A 19,464-nucleotide genomic window follows, 5' to 3' on the forward strand; every position below is an offset into this window, starting at 1 on the left:
CAAATATTTATTCACACGACTGTGTTGGTATGTTCCTCAGATATTGATCATTAACCGATAATTGACATTGATCTAAATTGTTAAGGCTAAATCAATATAAAAAAGTGCTTTTGATAAATACATCGTTTACGTAGCTCAGTGGATAAGTTACGCTCGTGAATGTTCACACTATTCGAACTTTATTAACAAGGCGTGCTCCTTACACACAAACAAACTTCTCCATAGAGTTATGAGGCAGAACGACTGAAACGAAAATGAACCATACCAATACAGCCTAATGCAAATCAATGAATCAACCAGGCTGTTGAGTGTAAGTTTGTGAAGTAAATACGTCAGACGCACGTGTTGTTCACATAACATTTACCAACAGCGGTCGAATCAAAACGATAGAAAAGCCAAAAAAAGACGAAGTTAAAAAGTATAGAAAACCAATTATTTAGAATTATTTAGCATATTTCTTATGCTATTTATTGCGGGGGTAAACAAACAATTTGATGAACTGCTAATTTGCAGAAAATAAAAATCACCGCACCAATGTACTGTATTATTGGGTCAGAAATCCTTACTAGGCTGATGATATGTCAACCAGAAGTGGTGTCGAACCAGTGGCTTTGAATAGTAATCTGGGATTAACGGCTGTTATCTAGTACGTGCGTTTTTCTCAGAAAAAAATGCACACGAATGAAAATGATAAAATAATTATGAATTACGTACTGGAATTAAAATAAAACTGAGTGAATGGAAAATAACTAAAATTTTGTATCCATAAACAAAATAAAAGTCACGTTAATTTTTCCCTGGTGAACACGTTTGTAAGTAGGACTTTCCATAAGTGTATGCTGTTTTGTTTCGTGATATTTGGTGCTGTGGATTCATTTATTTTCGTGGGTATCAATTTTCGTGGATTTAGTAAACATTGCATTTTTGTGGATATTTTTTTTCATGGTTTTGCCAAAGTCGGCATACAACCCATATACCATTTGTATTTCGTTGAACATTTGAATTTGTGGTTCACCTTTACCCACGAAATCCATGAAAATTGATATCCCACGAATATTAAAGAATCCACAGTATTCAAAATGTGTATCTTATACAGTATGTTGCCTGAAAGAGCGTCATGGTTTTCACCAAAGGTGCGCTAACCAAAATATATTCAGAAAAATATTCATGTTTGTCTATAGTAGAAAAGTTTTTTTTTGCATTTAGCTATGACATATGTTTATTCCTTTTTAGATTTCGGAAAGATAATCAAGTGTTGCATAAGATTAAGCTTTGATTGTCAGTATTTCTTTATTGTGTAAATGTATGTAAAAATCGGAAACCAATATTTCACTGAAAAGCTATATATATATATAAGTCTTCGACGAAACTCTTACATATTTAAACTTTATTAATTTTTATAATAAAGAGAAATATCCAGTCAAAAACGGTTGAAATATGGGTACCGGTTGATTTATGAAATTTCACAATTTGTCTACAAATATGTACATTCATTATTAAAGAATCCGGAATGAACTTTCTGCCATTGTTATACATTCTGTAGTAGAAACTTATTTATTATGTCTATATTTTTGCTGCTGTTTGCTTTGGGCAGCGAGCGAAAACATTAGCAGTAATTTGATTTTATTGGTTATCTAAAAACAACCACAGTTTGTCATTCCATCACATTATAAGATTAAAAACATTATATAAGATCATTTGATAATTGTAAAGTTACACCATACAACTATTACACTGGTCTATAATCTACGATATACTTTTACAGGCCCAATAATTGCGTGTTACAGACAAGAATAATACCTCTTCCTTCCGTATAATAATAGCTTTTAGTTCTCTGAAACCACATGTAATCACATAAGCAACACGACGGGTGCCACATGTGGAGCAGGATCTGTTTACCCTTCCGGAGCACCTGAGATCGCCCCTTTTTGTGGGGTTCGTATTGTTTATTCTTTAGTTTTCTATGTTGTGTCATGTGTACAAATGGTTTTCTGTTTGTCTTTTTTTTTAGCCATGGCGTTGTCAGTTTGTTTCAGATTTATGAGTTTGACTGTCCCTTTGGTATCTTTCGTCCCTCTTTTAATGAACATTTCTTGTCGTACAGCTTGGTAATATAATATGTAAATTTAAAACGTGTGTTTTTTTCTGTTTCGTGTGGGTTCCTTTATTGAATATTTTCTCTGAAATATTAGTCTTTTTTTATTTAAGCATACGCTTAAAAAAGATATAAATTTGAAGAACCAAATTAAAACTCATAGTGCAAAGACTTGATCTGATCGCTTCTCTTAAGACACATATATCTTTTTTTTTTAAATTCACAAAAGAACATAATCGAAAATAATGTTCTATTATGGAAAATTGAAATTATTTGTAACAAAACACAGACGTTACTTTTGTGATGAATCGTGAGTTAGAATAAGTTAAGTTGCACTATTGTATTTGAGATTATGAATGGTTGTGTTTACCATTTCACCTTCTGTCAGTATGAAGAACCAAATTGTATCACGTCAGCTTAATATCTTTCCATTAAATATCATGTCTGGAACTACCATGTGTTAAGAGGAATTTGAAATATATCATTGTCCTAAGTGCTCTTGTTTATGTCGTTTTCAACAGGTTTCAAAACTTTTATCATTTCATAAACAATAGGTTTTTAACCCCGAACTACTTTTTTCATGTAGTCTCTTGCGTATTGAAATTGGATTGTAATGTCATATTTGATTGTTTTGCAATTTTGTCATTGTAAGGCATGACACAAGTTATACCTACTGACAAATACTCGAAAAGTTTCAATTGGATTCTGTTTTAATGAAATAGTGTCATAGGTTAATAGCCCAAGTGACTATTGTGGGACTTCTCTGACCAATGCAGCTAGTTCAACTGAAATCTTCCCTTTCATGATCAGCATTTTTGGTAACAGACATTTCAACATAACCATAAGTTTGTAAACATATACAAGACTTTACACTCATAAGATCAACTACGGTAGATATCAATTATTACGTTCAAATATATGAACATAATTGCTTCCAATTCTCAAACTTGTATTTGTTTTTGAGAATTCCTTAGATACATACAAAGTGTGAAGTTTGAATCGCAGACTTTTCATCGAATCTTTACTTACCATTAGTAAAATGACTGGTGTCACAAGTTAAACATGACCTTCTTACCCGTCCGGAGTAAATATTTGCTCATCCCTGGTCTATGGTAAATGTTGTGGGGTTCAGAATGTTGGCTATAACTTTTCTTTTTCTTTTTCAATATGGTATTTCCTAGGGGGTTTCCTGTCACTTGTGTATTTTGATTGTTCCAAAACTATCTTCTGTCACACTTTGACGATTGATTATCATTTCTTGAAAATATTAGTTCTTTTCTTCGTTCATAAGGATTTGGTATGGATGATAGATATATATATATAGTTATCAAAGGTACCAGGATTATAATTTAGTACGCCAGACTTTTGTTTAACTTGTTTTTCAGGATAGGGGGCAATTTGTGTCTTGATATATGGTATGTAGTTTCTTGTGAACGATTTTTTTTTGACATGGTTCTAAATTGTTATGTTTTGCTTTGTTTTCTGTGCAAATATCATAATGGTTTCTTTTGATTATGTAAAGATGGTGTTTATTTTAAAGGCTTACATTCAACTCTTACAATATTTTATATTTTATAGCGAGTATCAAATTTCAACACTTTTGGTGGCCAACTTTATTGACAAAAATGTGTGATACGAATAAAAGAAAACGAGGGTTATATGTAAATATTTACAAAGTCTGTTGATAAAGTCAAAAAATTTAATCGCAGGTTCCTTACAATGCATGCAATTTCAAAGCAGTTATACAAAACAGAAACCAAAAATAGCATGTAAAGAACAATAATGACAAAAGGTGACAAATATTTATTCACACGGCTGTGTTGGTATATTCCCCAGATATTGATCACTAATCATTATTTGACATTAATGTACAATGTTAAGACTAAATCAATATAGAAAAATGCCAGTGATATCCAAACTGAAGAAAAGCGAATCATTTGAGAATTGAATTTGAAATTTTCAAAAGGCACATTTCAGAGACCCAATTGGAAATCTAAAATAAAAAGGACACATTGCCAGAGACAAAAGGAGGAATTCATTAAGTAGAAATTGCCCACAAACCATTACATAGCAAAACATAGTTTGCATACAATTAACCTTAACATAAGTATAAAAAAAACTGAACAAAGATACAATTGTCAACGTCACATTTCTTAACAGTAACATAAAGGCAACAGTAGTATACTGCTGTTCAAAACTCATAAATCCATGGGCAAAAACAAAATTGGGGTAACAAACTAAAACCGAGGGAAACGCATTAAATATAAGATGAGAACAACGACATAACACTAAAATGTAACACACACAGAAACAGACCGAGCAAAATCCCACGAGAATAACAAAAATAGCAGGAAAACCAAATACATGAATTTGGGATAGACAAGTACCGTGACACGTCTTATCGTAATGTGAATTTACAATCAAAAATAAGAGAAAACAAACGACGCAACGTTAAAATGTAACACACACACAGAAACGAACTATAATATAACAATGGCCATATTCCTCACTTGGTACAGGTCATTTTTAAAGGAAAAATTGGTGGGTTGAACCTGTTTTTTTGGCATACCAAACCTCGCACTTTTATGGCCATGTGAAATATAACATCAAAATGACAACACAACACCATAGGACTACAATATAAATAAATTGGAGAACACAATTGACAAAGAATCACACGAAAACAGCCAACAAAAAGCAACAAGTTCAAATTTTAATACGCCAGAAGTGCATTTTGTCCATTAATGTGCATTAAAACAGCGTTGAATTTTTGAGTGGTGGGTGATGCATACCAATCAATCGTTTTATTTATTACGTTCTACCGTTGAACAGTTCCAGGGTATAATCGTTTAAAGGTAGAACTGTTCTAAAAAAGCCGAGAATTTAATGACAGTTTATTCTAAACCAGGAGAGAGGTTAAAACTTATCTAATCTTTACTCTTGAAATATTCAGTGTAAAAGTATCTTCATAGTTGCAATGAATAAAAGGGTTGTTTGTCTGTTTTTGCTTTATTTCAAATTCATGTTGTATAGAAAATTCGATAAGAAGCAAAAATGAATATATATAAGCGTCAGAGTATTTTCAATGAGATGTTATCCAAATCCTTTTTAAAGTGGGTTTTCCTATGTTGGGAAAAGAAATGATTTCAACTTCACCATTAAAAGCTCTTGGGTTGATAGTTTCCATGAAAGCATCAACTTTCTGTTGAAATCATGATAGGAAATGATAGCTCTGAAGTATCGTATTGAATTGTGGTTAGAAATCTTGACGAATCTTCACATACTTTGCATATCTCAATTATTATTTACAGTATCTTTAAATTGTAAGTTTTCCGCTATCAAACATCTGAAAGGAGTTTTGTTCACCATAAGACTTACCCAAAAGTATAACTTAAATCATACAGTACACTAAGCTTAATAACCCTCATGTTTTTGTTGGTTTTTTTACTGACCCAAAAAATAGGTTTCAGTTTTACATCAACAACACCGGTATACGGATATTAGGTTAGCGTTATCAAACTATAGAACAAGTTTGAAATACATTCAAAGGGAAGTAAATCAAAATTACCACATTACATCCAATTACTTTTACCACGATTTAGTAGCAAACGATTGTATGACTAAAATCTTCAATTCTTCTAAATGTTTAAATTACAGAATGAATACGGTCGAATAAGGTTGGGAAAATAATAAAATGTATTACCTTTTGCTCTAAGATGCAACTTATGGAATTTAAGATGTGGTAGTCATAGATTTCCCATTGAAAATGTTAATTTTTTTTTAGTAAATACAAATAAGCTAGACTTATGTTATAACGAAGAATTGGGTGATGAATTTCACTATGTATTTTACAACTATTTTTTAATGTTGAGTGATAAAAGGTTTTACATTTTTACATGCAGTGATACGTACAGTTAAAAATGTTGATAGCTTCTTGGAACTAATACAATTCAAAATGGAAAGGGTGAATGAATTATAATGATACATTTACCGTTTTTAGCTTGTCTTAATTCTTTAAAATTGTTATGTAAAAGATTTGACTTCCTTGATTATTCTTCTACATAGACTTATGATTATTTTTTTCATAAATTAACTTTGTTAGTTTGCACTGTCATGCCTCATGTGTGGTCTTAAGGGAAATAAAAAAGTTTTTACAGTTTCCAAAAGTTTATTACTGAATCCGTTCATCAACATCGTATACATGTTTCCATGTAGTAAACTAGCTATCATTTGAACAAAGTTTTGGATTTGTGAGCTTTTAAAAAAGGAACAATCCAATATCATACGTATTCAGTACAAAAATATGCATTTCACGTTCAAGTAAATGTTCATGTGCTTAGCTTTATCTAGTAAAGTAAAAGTAGGACAATATTAGAGAATTGGTTTCTAGAGAAATAAAGGCAACAGTAGTATACCGTTGTCCAATAGTCATAAATTAATTAGACGAAAACAAATCTTGGTCACAAACCAAAACCGAGAGAAACACCAACTATAAGAGAAAACAACGAAACAACAGAAAAACTTTAATGCCTCTAAAACAAATACCAAAATATATAGAAACGGAGGATTTAATGAGCTTAAATCAATTTAAGTAAATAGTCATCAGGTAAACTAAATTGTAATGTAGGGTAATTATAATGCACTTTCTTTTTTCAAATTTGCAAGTAAAAAATAAAATTGTATTATTTTAACTTGACTAAAACATTAAGTATATATTCTGCTGTAATGCAAAAATAAACTTATACCTACCAAATAATACGTGTAGTCTATAATACTAACACTCATATGCTGTCAACTGAATTGAAGTTACTGACACTACTACCTGAACATTTTTGACTGCTGGATTCAAATTATTGTAACATTAACCTAGTATTTCTGTATTGGTTGCACATAACATTTTGTTGAATATAACCGAATCTGTCACTTTTCATGAATTTCCCCTTTCCGAATTTACATTTTAGTTCGACATTTTTGTCATACTTTTAACATACTTTTCACACCGATAGGATTGTTACAATTGCAAAGTCATTAAGCCATTCTCAGTACACGTTAGATTATCCTGGTGTCCACTGCAGTTTGTCTAGATCAACTGTCAGTTTTGTGGTTATTATTAATCTATTCGTCTTGTTTAATCGGCCATGGTGTTCCTGATAACAACACGGGAAGCATTGTAACTTTGAGAACTTGAATTAATTACAACAAGAAAATAGTAAGATATTCATATCATCCAAGAGGGCAACTGATTGAAAATACGAATTTAAAGGCATTTCTACTTGATCTCTTCTGGTTAAGTTTTCTAGCTAGTACAAGTGGTCTGCATTTTTATGGAAAAAAAAATACTTAAAACCCTATCATCATTTTTAGAACTTTAATGTTTTTTTATGCTATTGCTTAACTTTGAATTTCATAAACCGCTGAACTCAGTATATGCGGAGAGCGGTACAAATACAAGAATTATAAGCGTAGAAAATATAGTAATTAGAAGAAAAGTCCAAAACAAAAGACGGTCAACCACTAATGCAACTTGTTTCCATTCCGAAACAATGTCTTCCTCGACATCGTTGTCATCACTTTTAGACACTAAATATTTCATATATTTCAAAATTTCGGATGTTGTTTTGTGAAGAATGGTATCTTTAGGTTCAGACGAAGATCCTGGTTCAGATAAGTTAAAACTTTTTCGGACATCAGAAAAATAATCAAGGCCATTTCCAGTAATAGGTGTATGGTCGGATAATTCATGATCGCTTAATGTTTCATTGGACTCGTGGACAACCTGCTTTGTGTCGATATCGGTGAATAATTTGGTACTTGTTTCGAAATCTCGGTCCTCGATCTGATGTCTCAGTGATGATTTTTGTTTTTTTATCTGAACCTCACGCTGAAATGATTTTATTCCAGTAATGCAATTACAACGCACTATTTTCGCAAGAATTCCCAAAACTATTATTCTCACCCATTTAGGAACTCTTTTCTGTTGGGGAGAGCAGTGATGTAATTTCATCACTAACACCGTCAGAATTACTGCAACCGATGCTAATGCCATTGACATGGTTAAGTATATACCTGAAAGATATAAAAACGAACATTTAATATACATTATCGTTTTGCATGTATATTGTTGTCAAGTTAACTTTAAAAAGAAAGGTAAAAGGTTGCATACATGGTGCTGTATTTTATAATTTTAGCTTATGAATGATATATATATGAACATTATAGTTTTTGGTTGGGCTCGTGTTGCTCAGTCTTTAGTGTTCTATGTTGTTTCTTGTGCAATATTATTTGTCTGTTTGCCTTTTTCGTTTTTATCCATGGGATTGTCAGTTTATATCCGATTTATGAGTTTGACTGTTCCTCTGGTATCTTTCGCCCCTATTTTATAGCCGTTTGCAAATGACGTGTAGTGATAACAAAATGAATTTTGGATGTAGGGAATATTATTCTGTATATTTATGTTTTGTCTAACTCACCAATCAATGGAACGAATTCCGACGTAGGTGGCATACTCTCAGCAACCAATAACATAAACACAGAGTATGATAACAAAACAGTGATACTCAAAGTGATCTTCTCCCCAGCATCGGGTGGCAGGCAAAATGTCAAAACACTTAAAACATTCAACCAGAAACATGGGAAAATAATGTTAAGAATATAATATAAAATTCTCCTCCTAATCAGAAACTCAATTGTAACATCTGGATACAGATCATCACCAATAGGATATTTAATTTCATTGCGGACGATTTTGTTTTCTATTAATATCCATTCTCCATTTGTTGTGTATGTATGCAGTTCTACAGTATCTGTAAGAGACACTAAATCAACTTGTCGTTTAGGATACGACCAAGAACCAAATTTTAATTTGCAGATCTGTCTGTCGAACGGGAAAAATGTAATATCGACTTTACATGAACTTCTTAGTCTTACTGGAGGTGACCAAAACACCCAGCCATCATGATGGACCATTGCATTAATTGGCATAAATCCATTAGTATAGTCATCGGCACTAAAAAATAAAGTAGCGTTTACTTTTTGTGTCATAACAGATGATGAAGAATTTAATTACGGACAATATTGTTTTTAATCTAATCAAAAACTTTTTTTATAATTTAAAATAAAAATTAAACAAGCAAAACATCATTTAATGAAAAGACCAAAAAAAATGCCTGTTCAAAGTGAGGAATATGTATATGATGGCAGTTTTTCACTTGTTCGAATAGTCAATAACTTTTGATTTTGTCATTTTTTAATGGACAGAATTTATCTGTTGGAATTTACCTTCGAGTTCGGTATTTTTACTTTGAGTACAACATTTTACAGAAAAAAACATACACTATATTGTGAGGGATAATCTTACGGAACTGCACCTAACTTACTTGTTATACAAGACAATATCTGGTAACCATAGTTTACTGGCTGGAATACGTAAGACCTTCAGGTTATTATAGTGAGATTCGTTCCATCGCATTCTGTCGTCTTTCCAGCGCTGAAATCATTTTTCAGAATTTGAATAAAAGTAAAATAAACCGTATATAAAACAAAACACTAAGATCTTGATACGGAAGAGAGATAAAAACCATCACTTACCACTAATGGGTTGGTTCTAAACTCGAGGAGCTCCGAAAAATCCTCCTACAATGATTTACAAAAATGAGGGACCACTATCTATCCTGAACAGAATTGTATCGTGTCAATTGTATACCGTTTTCAAACAAAGCTGACATAACGACAATCGATCAGCTAGATCAAGAAACTGCGCTTTAAAATCGCATTCAGACAAAATGTAACTTTCTCAGTAAAATGAAATAAACACTTTATTTTAAAGTTGGTGTATATAATTGTAAGATGAATGCATATGATGTATAATTGATTAATAAAGAACCCTATAAATCAGATGACTTATTTCTATTCGATTAAGCATCGCCTGTTACAAATGATTTTCTGGATTCACCTTCGCCAGAAAGTTAAAGCAAAAAACAGATGGGAAGGGTGTATAGATTCATGAATATTAAACCTAAGTGAATTGGGACCATAGTTACTTTATAATAATTACAAACATAAATTACCAACTGAAATGTGTGAAAAGTAATAAATTATGTTGATACCAAAACACAGACTGCTAAAATAGAGATTGCAATATTAGATCCCCGGAATTGGTTTCAAAATGTTACCCAATTGTATGATAGATAAAAGTGAATACTTTTGTAAAGGATGTTGACCATAGACTGGTAGACCTAACCGATGAATTTTCGGTACAGGCTTGATTTATTACACCAACAGGTATAAGAAGATGTTGTATGAGTCCGAATGAGACAACTCTCCATCCAAATAACAATTGATGTTTAAAAATTAACATCATCAAGTAGAATATAAGGTAATATATATTTTACTGGTTGGAATACTGGCAACATTTGTTGTTTTATAGTGATATTAAGATGATAACACAATATTGACTGCTGTACCCCTATTTTTGACATTTTTACTCTTTGAGTATGTTTGTTTTGTTCATGCGTCATTGACAATGTAATGGAATTTGATGCGACTGTCGTACAAACGAGAGGTTTAACTAGCTATAAAACCAGGTTCAATCCACCATTTTCTACATTAGAAAATGCCTGTACCAAGTCAGGAATATGACAGTTGTTATCCATTCGTTTGATATGTTTGGACTTTTGATTTTGCCTTTTGATTTTTGATTTTCCTTTTTGAATTTTCCTCGGAGTTCAGTATTTTTGTGTTACTTTTTAATATAAAAAAGTATCCGAAGTGTGAATTCTGATCATATATTTCATTATTTTGCTTTCGAAATAAATTCAAATCAATGGGATGTTTTTTCTGTCTTGCACAGGCATAGAAGATGCATCTTTTTTGAAGTTCTGAGCACCATCTTGCTCAGATATACTCTTTTTGTGAGTTTTTAAGTTTTTGTATTCTTTCTTGTCCTGTAAGTGTTTTTTGTGTGTGTTTTCCTCTTACTAATAACAAATTAAATGACTGATCCTTTTCGTTCAATGAAAACTGAAATTTTGTTCATGCTTAAAATTAAACCAATGATAATGTACATAAAACAAAATGTTTTATATATGTATATGTATGACAGATGAAAAACTTCCTCAATAATTAAACGTAGGGAAAGAAATGAAATGGTATGATTTGCAGATCTTGTTATTGGTTTTCTGGAAAATATTTTACATTTATTGACATCTGATATTGTTATACTATTCATGAGTTTAACCAAGCTGAAAAAATGCATAAATACACCAATTCTACAAGTTTGAGGTCAAGATCAGAATACAATTACAGCATCCTAGGGTGCTAACTATTTTTTCATACATCTTATGCTGTTAATATAAAAACTAGATTTATTATTATTACCATTTTTTTTTACCATTGTCTCAATTTTACCCCTTATGATTTTGAGCATTTGTATGTATAATTTTACCTTACATGGTCTAAACAAATTAGTCATAAAATTGAGAATGGAAATGGGGAATGTGTCAAAGAGACAACAACCCGACCAAATAAAAAAACAACAGCAGAAGGTCACCAACAGGTCTTCAATGTAGCGAGAATATAAAGCATGGCATATGAAGTTAACCACAGTGGGGCTACAGTGTTTCATTGTAGAAGAGATTTTTTTCTATCTGAAGCTGTTTGTTTGCAAATATATTTATCTTTTTTAACATGAAAATGTAAAAACAAAACACACGGAAAGACAGCTATCATATCATACAAAATATTGGCTATCTTTTAATTTTTTCCCTAGTGTTTTAATCAAACTGATCCTCATAATTCTTATGCCGACGTTCATTTGGTGACTGAATTCATCTGTCAGATCAAAAATTTATTTAATCTTTCTCTCAATTCAAGAGATGATATTTGTAGAAAAGGTTTATTCAGAAAGTGATTGCTTCTGTCAATCTGTAATTCACTATCTATCGTAACAGACAGATATCAGGAAATATGACAAATTCCTTGGCATCCGTGTCTGATTAAATTCCACATGGTAATGCTGTACCTATTTTGTAAGAAAAAATAAAATTGTGTTTGGCTGACCATTTCCTTAATCATACATACTGGTTATACAAAAAATATTCAAAGAGACAAAATTGTGTTTTGCTGACTTTGGTTTGATATCGATATTTTGAAGGTGCGTCTTTTCAATTCAGTATTGCTCTTACGATACTTCTAGACATACTCGGTATAAATAATTATCACAGAGACCAAGCTTACAATTTTGTACAGTGACGCTCGTATAAAAAGTTTGATAGCAAAATAAAGAACGAAGTTGCAGACCATTGAGGATACACTATTCTGAAAGGTTTTACCAAATACAGATTATGTTTTTTAATCATGGGATAGGAAATCATTAGTTTGTTTGAAGTATTTTCTTGCAAATTTTTACGACGAGCATCGTTGTTTGGTTGATTATTATTGAATATTTTTTTCATATATCACATATATCACAATAATTCTGTCCTCTCTTTCTAGTGTAAAGAGCAAACTCACAAACATACTTAACTGCGAGGAAAGTTCAAAACGGAAAGTCCCTAATCAAATGTCAAAATCATAAGCTCATACACATCAAACGAAGTAATAACAACTGTCATATTCCTGATTTGGTACAGGCATTTTCTTATGTAGAACAATGTGGATTGAATCTGGCTGTGAACTCATTAAAATGAGACCTCTCATAGAATTTTTAATGAGTAACACATAATGTGCCAATATATAATACCTTTACCTAAAATCTAAACCGAAACAGATACTCAAACCTAAACCAATGATAAATAGTGAGTTGTAAATGTATCTGCAAATATAAGCAGTCATAAGTTTTAACATCTCCGCTAGCCAAGGGTTACATTCAACTTTCCTCCTCTCCACTCTTGGCAGGTTGAGTGTGATTTTCGAACACCTACGGTAATGATTTCCATCGGTTGCAGCCGAAACTCGGTGCATCCAATCAAAACGCGCCTACAACATGATCACATGTAAATGTAGAAAGTGTCTGTTAGCAATTGATACGTGCTTATTGTCTTATAAGTCTTTACATCCCTTAACATATTTAGTAACAATTTGAATGTTTTAATCAACTAATATAAGGCCTGTATGTTTCTTGCATAAATGCATGAATGTCAACGTATATTTTTGTTTCCTGCTTCACCAAGTGTGAAGAATCTAGACGCAATCGTGTTTTCACCTCCAAATTGAAAAGTTCAAGTGCTATCATTGATGTAGAATAATGTATTTGTAATGAGCTTGGCTTTAATCTACCGATAGATGGCACAACATTGTTATCACAAATGTTGGCTTAACCTGCCAAAGGAGGAGGGAGAAGAAGGAAGTGGCTCGTAAATCTTGGCTAGCGAAGATAAAGTTTTAAAAGAAATCATTTTTTTCATATTGATTGCTTTAATTATTAATTAGAAACGTAAAAGTAACTTTTCTAGAAAATATCTTAAGAAAAACAAATAGGCGAACATTAATTCAAGCACTGTTGAATTCTAAAGTACAAGAAGTATTCATAAGTAAAATCACAAAGTAATCCGAGGAAACGGAAATTTTCTAAACGAATGCCAATATCAAAAGCTCAAATCCGTCAAAGGAATGGATAACAACTGTTATAGTCCTGACTTATCACAGGCATTTTCTTAGAAAATGGTGGATAGATCTTTGTTTTATAGTTAGCTAAACCTCTTACTTGTATGACAGTCGCATCAATTTTCCATCATAATGACAACAATGCGTGTAATAACAACGATGCATGAACAAACCAAACAAACATAATAGATCAAAATGTCAAAAATAGGGGTACAGCAGTCAACAAAAAGCCCAAAAAAGTAAATATATTAAATTTAACAACATCATTCATTTCTTTTTAAATACGATTATAAGTACTGGGACCGGTTCCTTACCATATTAAGCACATGTCACTTTTATTTCGATTTGATGATGTAAACTCATCATGAATATACAAATAAGCAAGTGTGACATTATTGACCACATGGAATTGATTGATTGATTGTTGGTTGCTTTACGCCGCATTTGCACAAAAATTGACCACATAGAACGACAGTTATCAAAGAAGTTCGTTTAAACATAGGCTACAAATAAAAATGTTGATCTAATGCAATTTTTTAAATTCGTTCATTAGAGCAATTCATTAAAACACGTTTGCTTTAATCACAGATTATTGAATCTTGATTGCGTAATTTTCTGGGAGCATATCTCTATTCGAAATAACATAAAAAGCCCCTTAACCGTCATTCAAGGACAACTGAATTTTACCAGAGAACATTAAAAAAAAACATGAAATAAAAAATGACAAAGCAGATTTTGTACTTTTTAATTTCGGATGTAACATGTCTCCTAATTGGCTGACGTTATTTTGTTATAAACACATAGACATAATTTAGTCATGTGACCGTGACGTCATTAACGTTTTTTCATGGTTTTCTACGGTTTAAATTGGAATTTAGAATTAATTTATAAGAAATGACTGTAATATTTTTTTCTGTCTATTCGAAATAACATAAAAAATGTGGTGCACACTGTTCAATAACCCGCTACGCGCGTTATTTAGTGTGCACCAAATTTTCTATGTTATTTTTTCATAGACAGAAACAAAATTACAGTCATTCCTTAAATAACATATTAGCGAATGATTTTGGACTTAGAAATAAGTAAAACCAAAAATTTTGTCACTTTGACACATTCCCCATTTCCATTTTCAATTTTATCTTCATTGGGAATTATGTCAACATTGAAGCTGACAGCGTTGCAGTACAACACTTGAACCCAAATATTTTGTGACTTTTAAAATTCCTATAATTTTTTTCAGCCAACTTTTTTAATTTTTAATTTATAAAACGACTAACTGATGCATTTCACGAAATCCGGACATAAAGAGATTTTTTGTTGTTGAGAAAAGCAGGTATTCATTAAGCAATAAAACATTAAACCCCCGGACAGAAATAAAAAAAACCCGGATGAATTATGTCCGTAATCAATTACTGATGAAAGGGATGTGGTGAGCGATGGAATGTAGACAATTACAAACTTAAACAGTATCTTGTATTGTCTATTCTGTACAATAGCTTATCAATTATGAGAGTGTATATTGTTGCCATTGAATGCTGATGAGTTGTTCTAATTACTAGTAGTTAATTGTTTTAAATGAAAGCGATATTATTATACAGATGTTTAAAACTCCGCAACTAATTAAGACAACACAAATCAGATTAACAAACAACATCTGAGGTTATCATAAGACGGAATTATCTCTGTCTATTATGCTTAGTAATTTATTATAACAACTAACAGCTGAGGGTTATAATAAGACGGACTTATCTCTGTCTATTATGCTTAGTATTTTATTGTAACAAACAACATCTGCGGTTATCATACGACGGACTTAACTCTGTCCATAGGCTTAGTATTTTATTGCTATACTTCTCTTGAAATTTGAAAATGAAGCTGCTTAAACTTCGCTTGAAAATTATAATTGACAAAAAGGTTGAGTATCGAAAGGTTTTGTTAGTATATTTGAAAGTGACACTGATGTCACTGGTAATTATTGAAAAAAACATAACAATAACATATACGTCTGAGAATACAAATGGCAAGTAAGATTGTCAGTACGTTTATGTACATGTTTATGTATACTAACAGATAAACATGCCATTCAATTAGCGTGGTTGAGGTTAATTCTCGGTTTTGACTTGGGTTTCGGTTTCGACTTATGGTGCATATGGCAAATATTCGGCTTACTTTCCAAAAGCGCTTGTATTAGCTCTGTGTTTATATTGGGGTTCGTTTGCTTTTGCTAATTATGTTTTGTGCTCTGCAGTTTGTTTGTCCGTCTGTCTTCTGTTTTTCTATTTTTCATGACATTGCCTGTCATTTTTCGACTTATTGATTTTGACTTTCCTTTGTATGTAGTCCCTCAATTCTAGAATACATATATATGTATATTATATATCATAAACCTTCATGGCATTGAAAAAAAGTAAAATCTCAAAAAAAAACTCCGAGGAAAATTCAAAAAAGAAAGTCCCAAATCAAGTGGCAAAATTAAAAGATAAAACACATCAAACGAATGGATAACAACTGTCATATTCCTGACTTGGTACATGCATTTTATTATGTAGAAACTGGTGGATTCAACCTGGTTTTATAGCGTTGTATGACAGTCGCATCAAATTCCAAAATATAGAAAATAGACCTAACTAAGATAGGCTCACTTCTTGATAAAACTACAAAGAAGATGTTATTATATAATGTCGTATTGACAACTTTGGTTTTCCCCGGAATTTAAAAAGTAATCTTATTGGTAGTATGTAATACCAAGTCTGTATAAACACTTGTTTTGTTAATAACATCACTATCTAAGAAATTTTAAACTACTGTGGAAATGGTTACGTATTAACAGTTTATCTAATAAAGGAATATCCAGAAAAGCGCTTAGTATGCATACAATTTATATAGAAATATTTTTTAAACACCAGGTCGATGATGCTCCTGGTCGACTTTTAGTCCCAGAGGATATTATTCACCAAGTATTCAGTGCTTCCACACTGATATGATTGGCAACTTACATTTCCTTGATTTTCGTTGACAAATCTACTGTAACATATTATTATTGAAAAGAAAGTGACAAACTCACCAAGGTTTATTGACAATATGCTTATGTCCATTTTAGTCATATACTACTAGTTAATGTAAATGTAGTAGCTCATAAGGTATTTAAGCATCTCTTGCTTTCAAAGGTTTGGTTTTTCCTGGCAGTGATTTATCAAGAAAAGCGCCTAAGCGCACCGATGATTTATATTTCATAAGTATATGTATTTTATACTGTGAAAGTCTACTATAAATCTTTGAAACCCTAAGTAAAGTTACTTTGACTTACATGTTCTAGCCAGGCGTTTGTTACAAACACTTGGTTAACTTCATCCTGTAAAACAAATTAAAAAAGATATGATAATGAAATTACTATAATTATCATAAGAGTCTGAAATGGCATTTTCTCAAGAAATTATCTGCAGTTAATTAAATCCATGCAGTCAGAAAAAACATTTGATTTCACTAATCTTGTCTTCATACTCTATTTACTTTTTAGGGAGATAAATTTGCCAAAAAAGATTAATCTCAGGCGTTTTTGGAGTATAATGGGTATCAGAGGTAAACAGTGAGTAAATGGTTAAGGATTATGCTTCTCAGTTGTGAAGCGATGGGTCGATACTAAAGAGATATTCAAACTCGAAGACAAACTGACAGCGCAATATCAAACAACAAAAAAACGACAACAGATGGACAACAGACAGACAACAGTCTACAAAACACAGTAAATACATATGTAAATTATATTTCTGGACATTTTTTAAACAACTATATTTAAAATAGCAAACGACAATATATAATATCTACTGCTGGCTTTGTTACCCTTATTGGTTCTCGATAATTTGTTCTATTCAATAAAGCTTAAGCATTGCAGGTAGGATTTCGCTGGCAAGTTATATAATATGTGAATATATGTTTGTTCAATAATGTTTAAAACTCAAATAAACGAGCGGAACACTTAGAGGCAAAACAATGTCTGTTAACTGTTTATAAATATGAGCTATAGTGACAATTCTAAATATATTTTGACACACATTTGACTATATCTACTCAAGTAATCAAGTACTAGTAATATGAAAGAACCGTTCAAAATAGAAAGTTCTTAAAAGCAAGTACGTTTCAGATCTTTAACATAATTTTCACACTAAGTCAAATATATTCAATTAGAACGTGGTTTAGAATGCTTATTTTTAAGTTTGTGTTCGAGAATCACATAGAGTAAATACTACTTTCGAAAAAAGAAACTAGGCTTTATTTATGCATATAAAAATTATGGAGATGTGGAATATACGTCAATATGACAGCATCCCAACGACAAAAATGATCTAAAGATAAATAGAGGGAAAGATATAGTCTTTAGCAATCGACAGGTGTGTTAACATTCTCTAAACCACCTCTACCCACTGATGTATGACATACTACAAGCAACGACGATGCTCCTTAGGTTTAACTTCTTAATTTTTACCAAATATTTAGAATTACTGCGTGAAGATATATAATGTTAAGGTGGGGTACTTGTGAAAAATATCAATCAAATTTCGGGCCGTCAGTCGAATGAAATTTTTTCAGGATAGTTTTTTTTATATATATATACCCTCCATTTAATTCTTTTTACTGAGTCTAAAACATGATTTTTATCATTTTTTTCCTGGCGAATAGCAAACCCTCACAGTTCTATGTTATTCTAATAATCTACTCCATAAAGTCAAATCATATTATCGTTGTCTTATTTAAGAGTACTCACCATATCCATGATTTGTATGAGTGAGTATCCAAACTTGACAACTACACTATGTGAAGCATTTATTACAGGTCTAACACTATTGTCGTATTTGTTCTTATTAAACAGTTCTTCCACTAGTCGTTGTTCATCTGGTAAAACCACTGCTAAAATTGGCAATGTTTGTAAAATGAAACAGTATGCAGCAAAGAGTAAAACTGATGACATTTCTTTTATCTAAAATAATTATAAGAAAACTTGAAATAACGTATTGAAAACAAAACTATAAACCACTTTGATAAACTGTTATTTTATGCCATTCAATAGTTCAGCTTTTCTCACAGTTGGTAATTATCACTTAAATCCCTAAAGACCGAATGTTATAATCATTAATATTTATCAATTGCAGCTGTCGTCTCTGACATCAAGAGTTTGACGACACTTCTGTCATTCTTCTTATTCCGTTTGTTATTATCGAAGATTTACTCAACAAGTTATAACACTATAGACTGTTCACTATAATTTCACAAAACAGAATATGCCTTTGTCAAATCAACAATATCGTACAACTGCCAAGTCTGTCCAAATAAGTAATGAAATCGTAAACAAACCTTAACTTTCATGGAAAACACATTGATTATTCATACTCAGTGACAAAATATTTTATTGACAACATATATACGGATCTCCTCTTTAATATTTATCATTATATTTGTGCATTTATATTAGTAGGTTAGTGCTTCCATGGCGAAGTAATGCAAGGTTTTACACATGTAAGTATGAATAGACAGCTTCAGACATATGCTTAATCATTTCTACTTCATTTAATATAAACTCATCCTTTATGGTTTCACTGTTTTGAAGCAATAACTTTTAACAAAGGGAAAGTCGTTATTTTATTTATTTTATTGTGGCTATACGTTTTCATTTGAATAGAAGATATAAAATTATAAACACTTTGTAAATAGTATTATATATGTTAAATGTCTTGTCTTATTGAGGATATTTTATTTATTTACTTTGATACAAA

At 31.4% G+C, this 19,464-nt stretch overlaps 1 protein-coding gene across 1 annotated transcript; it reads right to left on the reverse strand.

The window, feature by feature from the left end:
* Positions 1-6,704: 6,704 nt before the first annotated feature.
* On the reverse strand, positions 6,705-18,944 carry LOC134713833 (neuronal acetylcholine receptor subunit alpha-6-like). The gene is made up of 5 exons (XM_063575109.1): positions 18,459-18,944; positions 17,004-17,048; positions 9,472-9,581; positions 8,566-9,101; positions 6,705-8,161 (listed from the first exon to the last, which is right to left on the reverse strand). Exons 1-5 carry the CDS (start codon positions 18,660-18,662, stop codon positions 7,500-7,502), a joined length of 1,557 nt encoding a protein of 518 aa, XP_063431179.1. The 5' UTR covers positions 18,663-18,944; the 3' UTR covers positions 6,705-7,499.
* Between the last annotated feature and the right edge of the window lie 520 nt (positions 18,945-19,464).

Source organism: Mytilus trossulus, chromosome 4 (genome assembly GCF_036588685.1).
Source record: "Mytilus trossulus isolate FHL-02 chromosome 4, PNRI_Mtr1.1.1.hap1, whole genome shotgun sequence".
Classification (NCBI taxonomy): Eukaryota; Metazoa; Mollusca; class Bivalvia; order Mytilida; family Mytilidae; genus Mytilus; species Mytilus trossulus.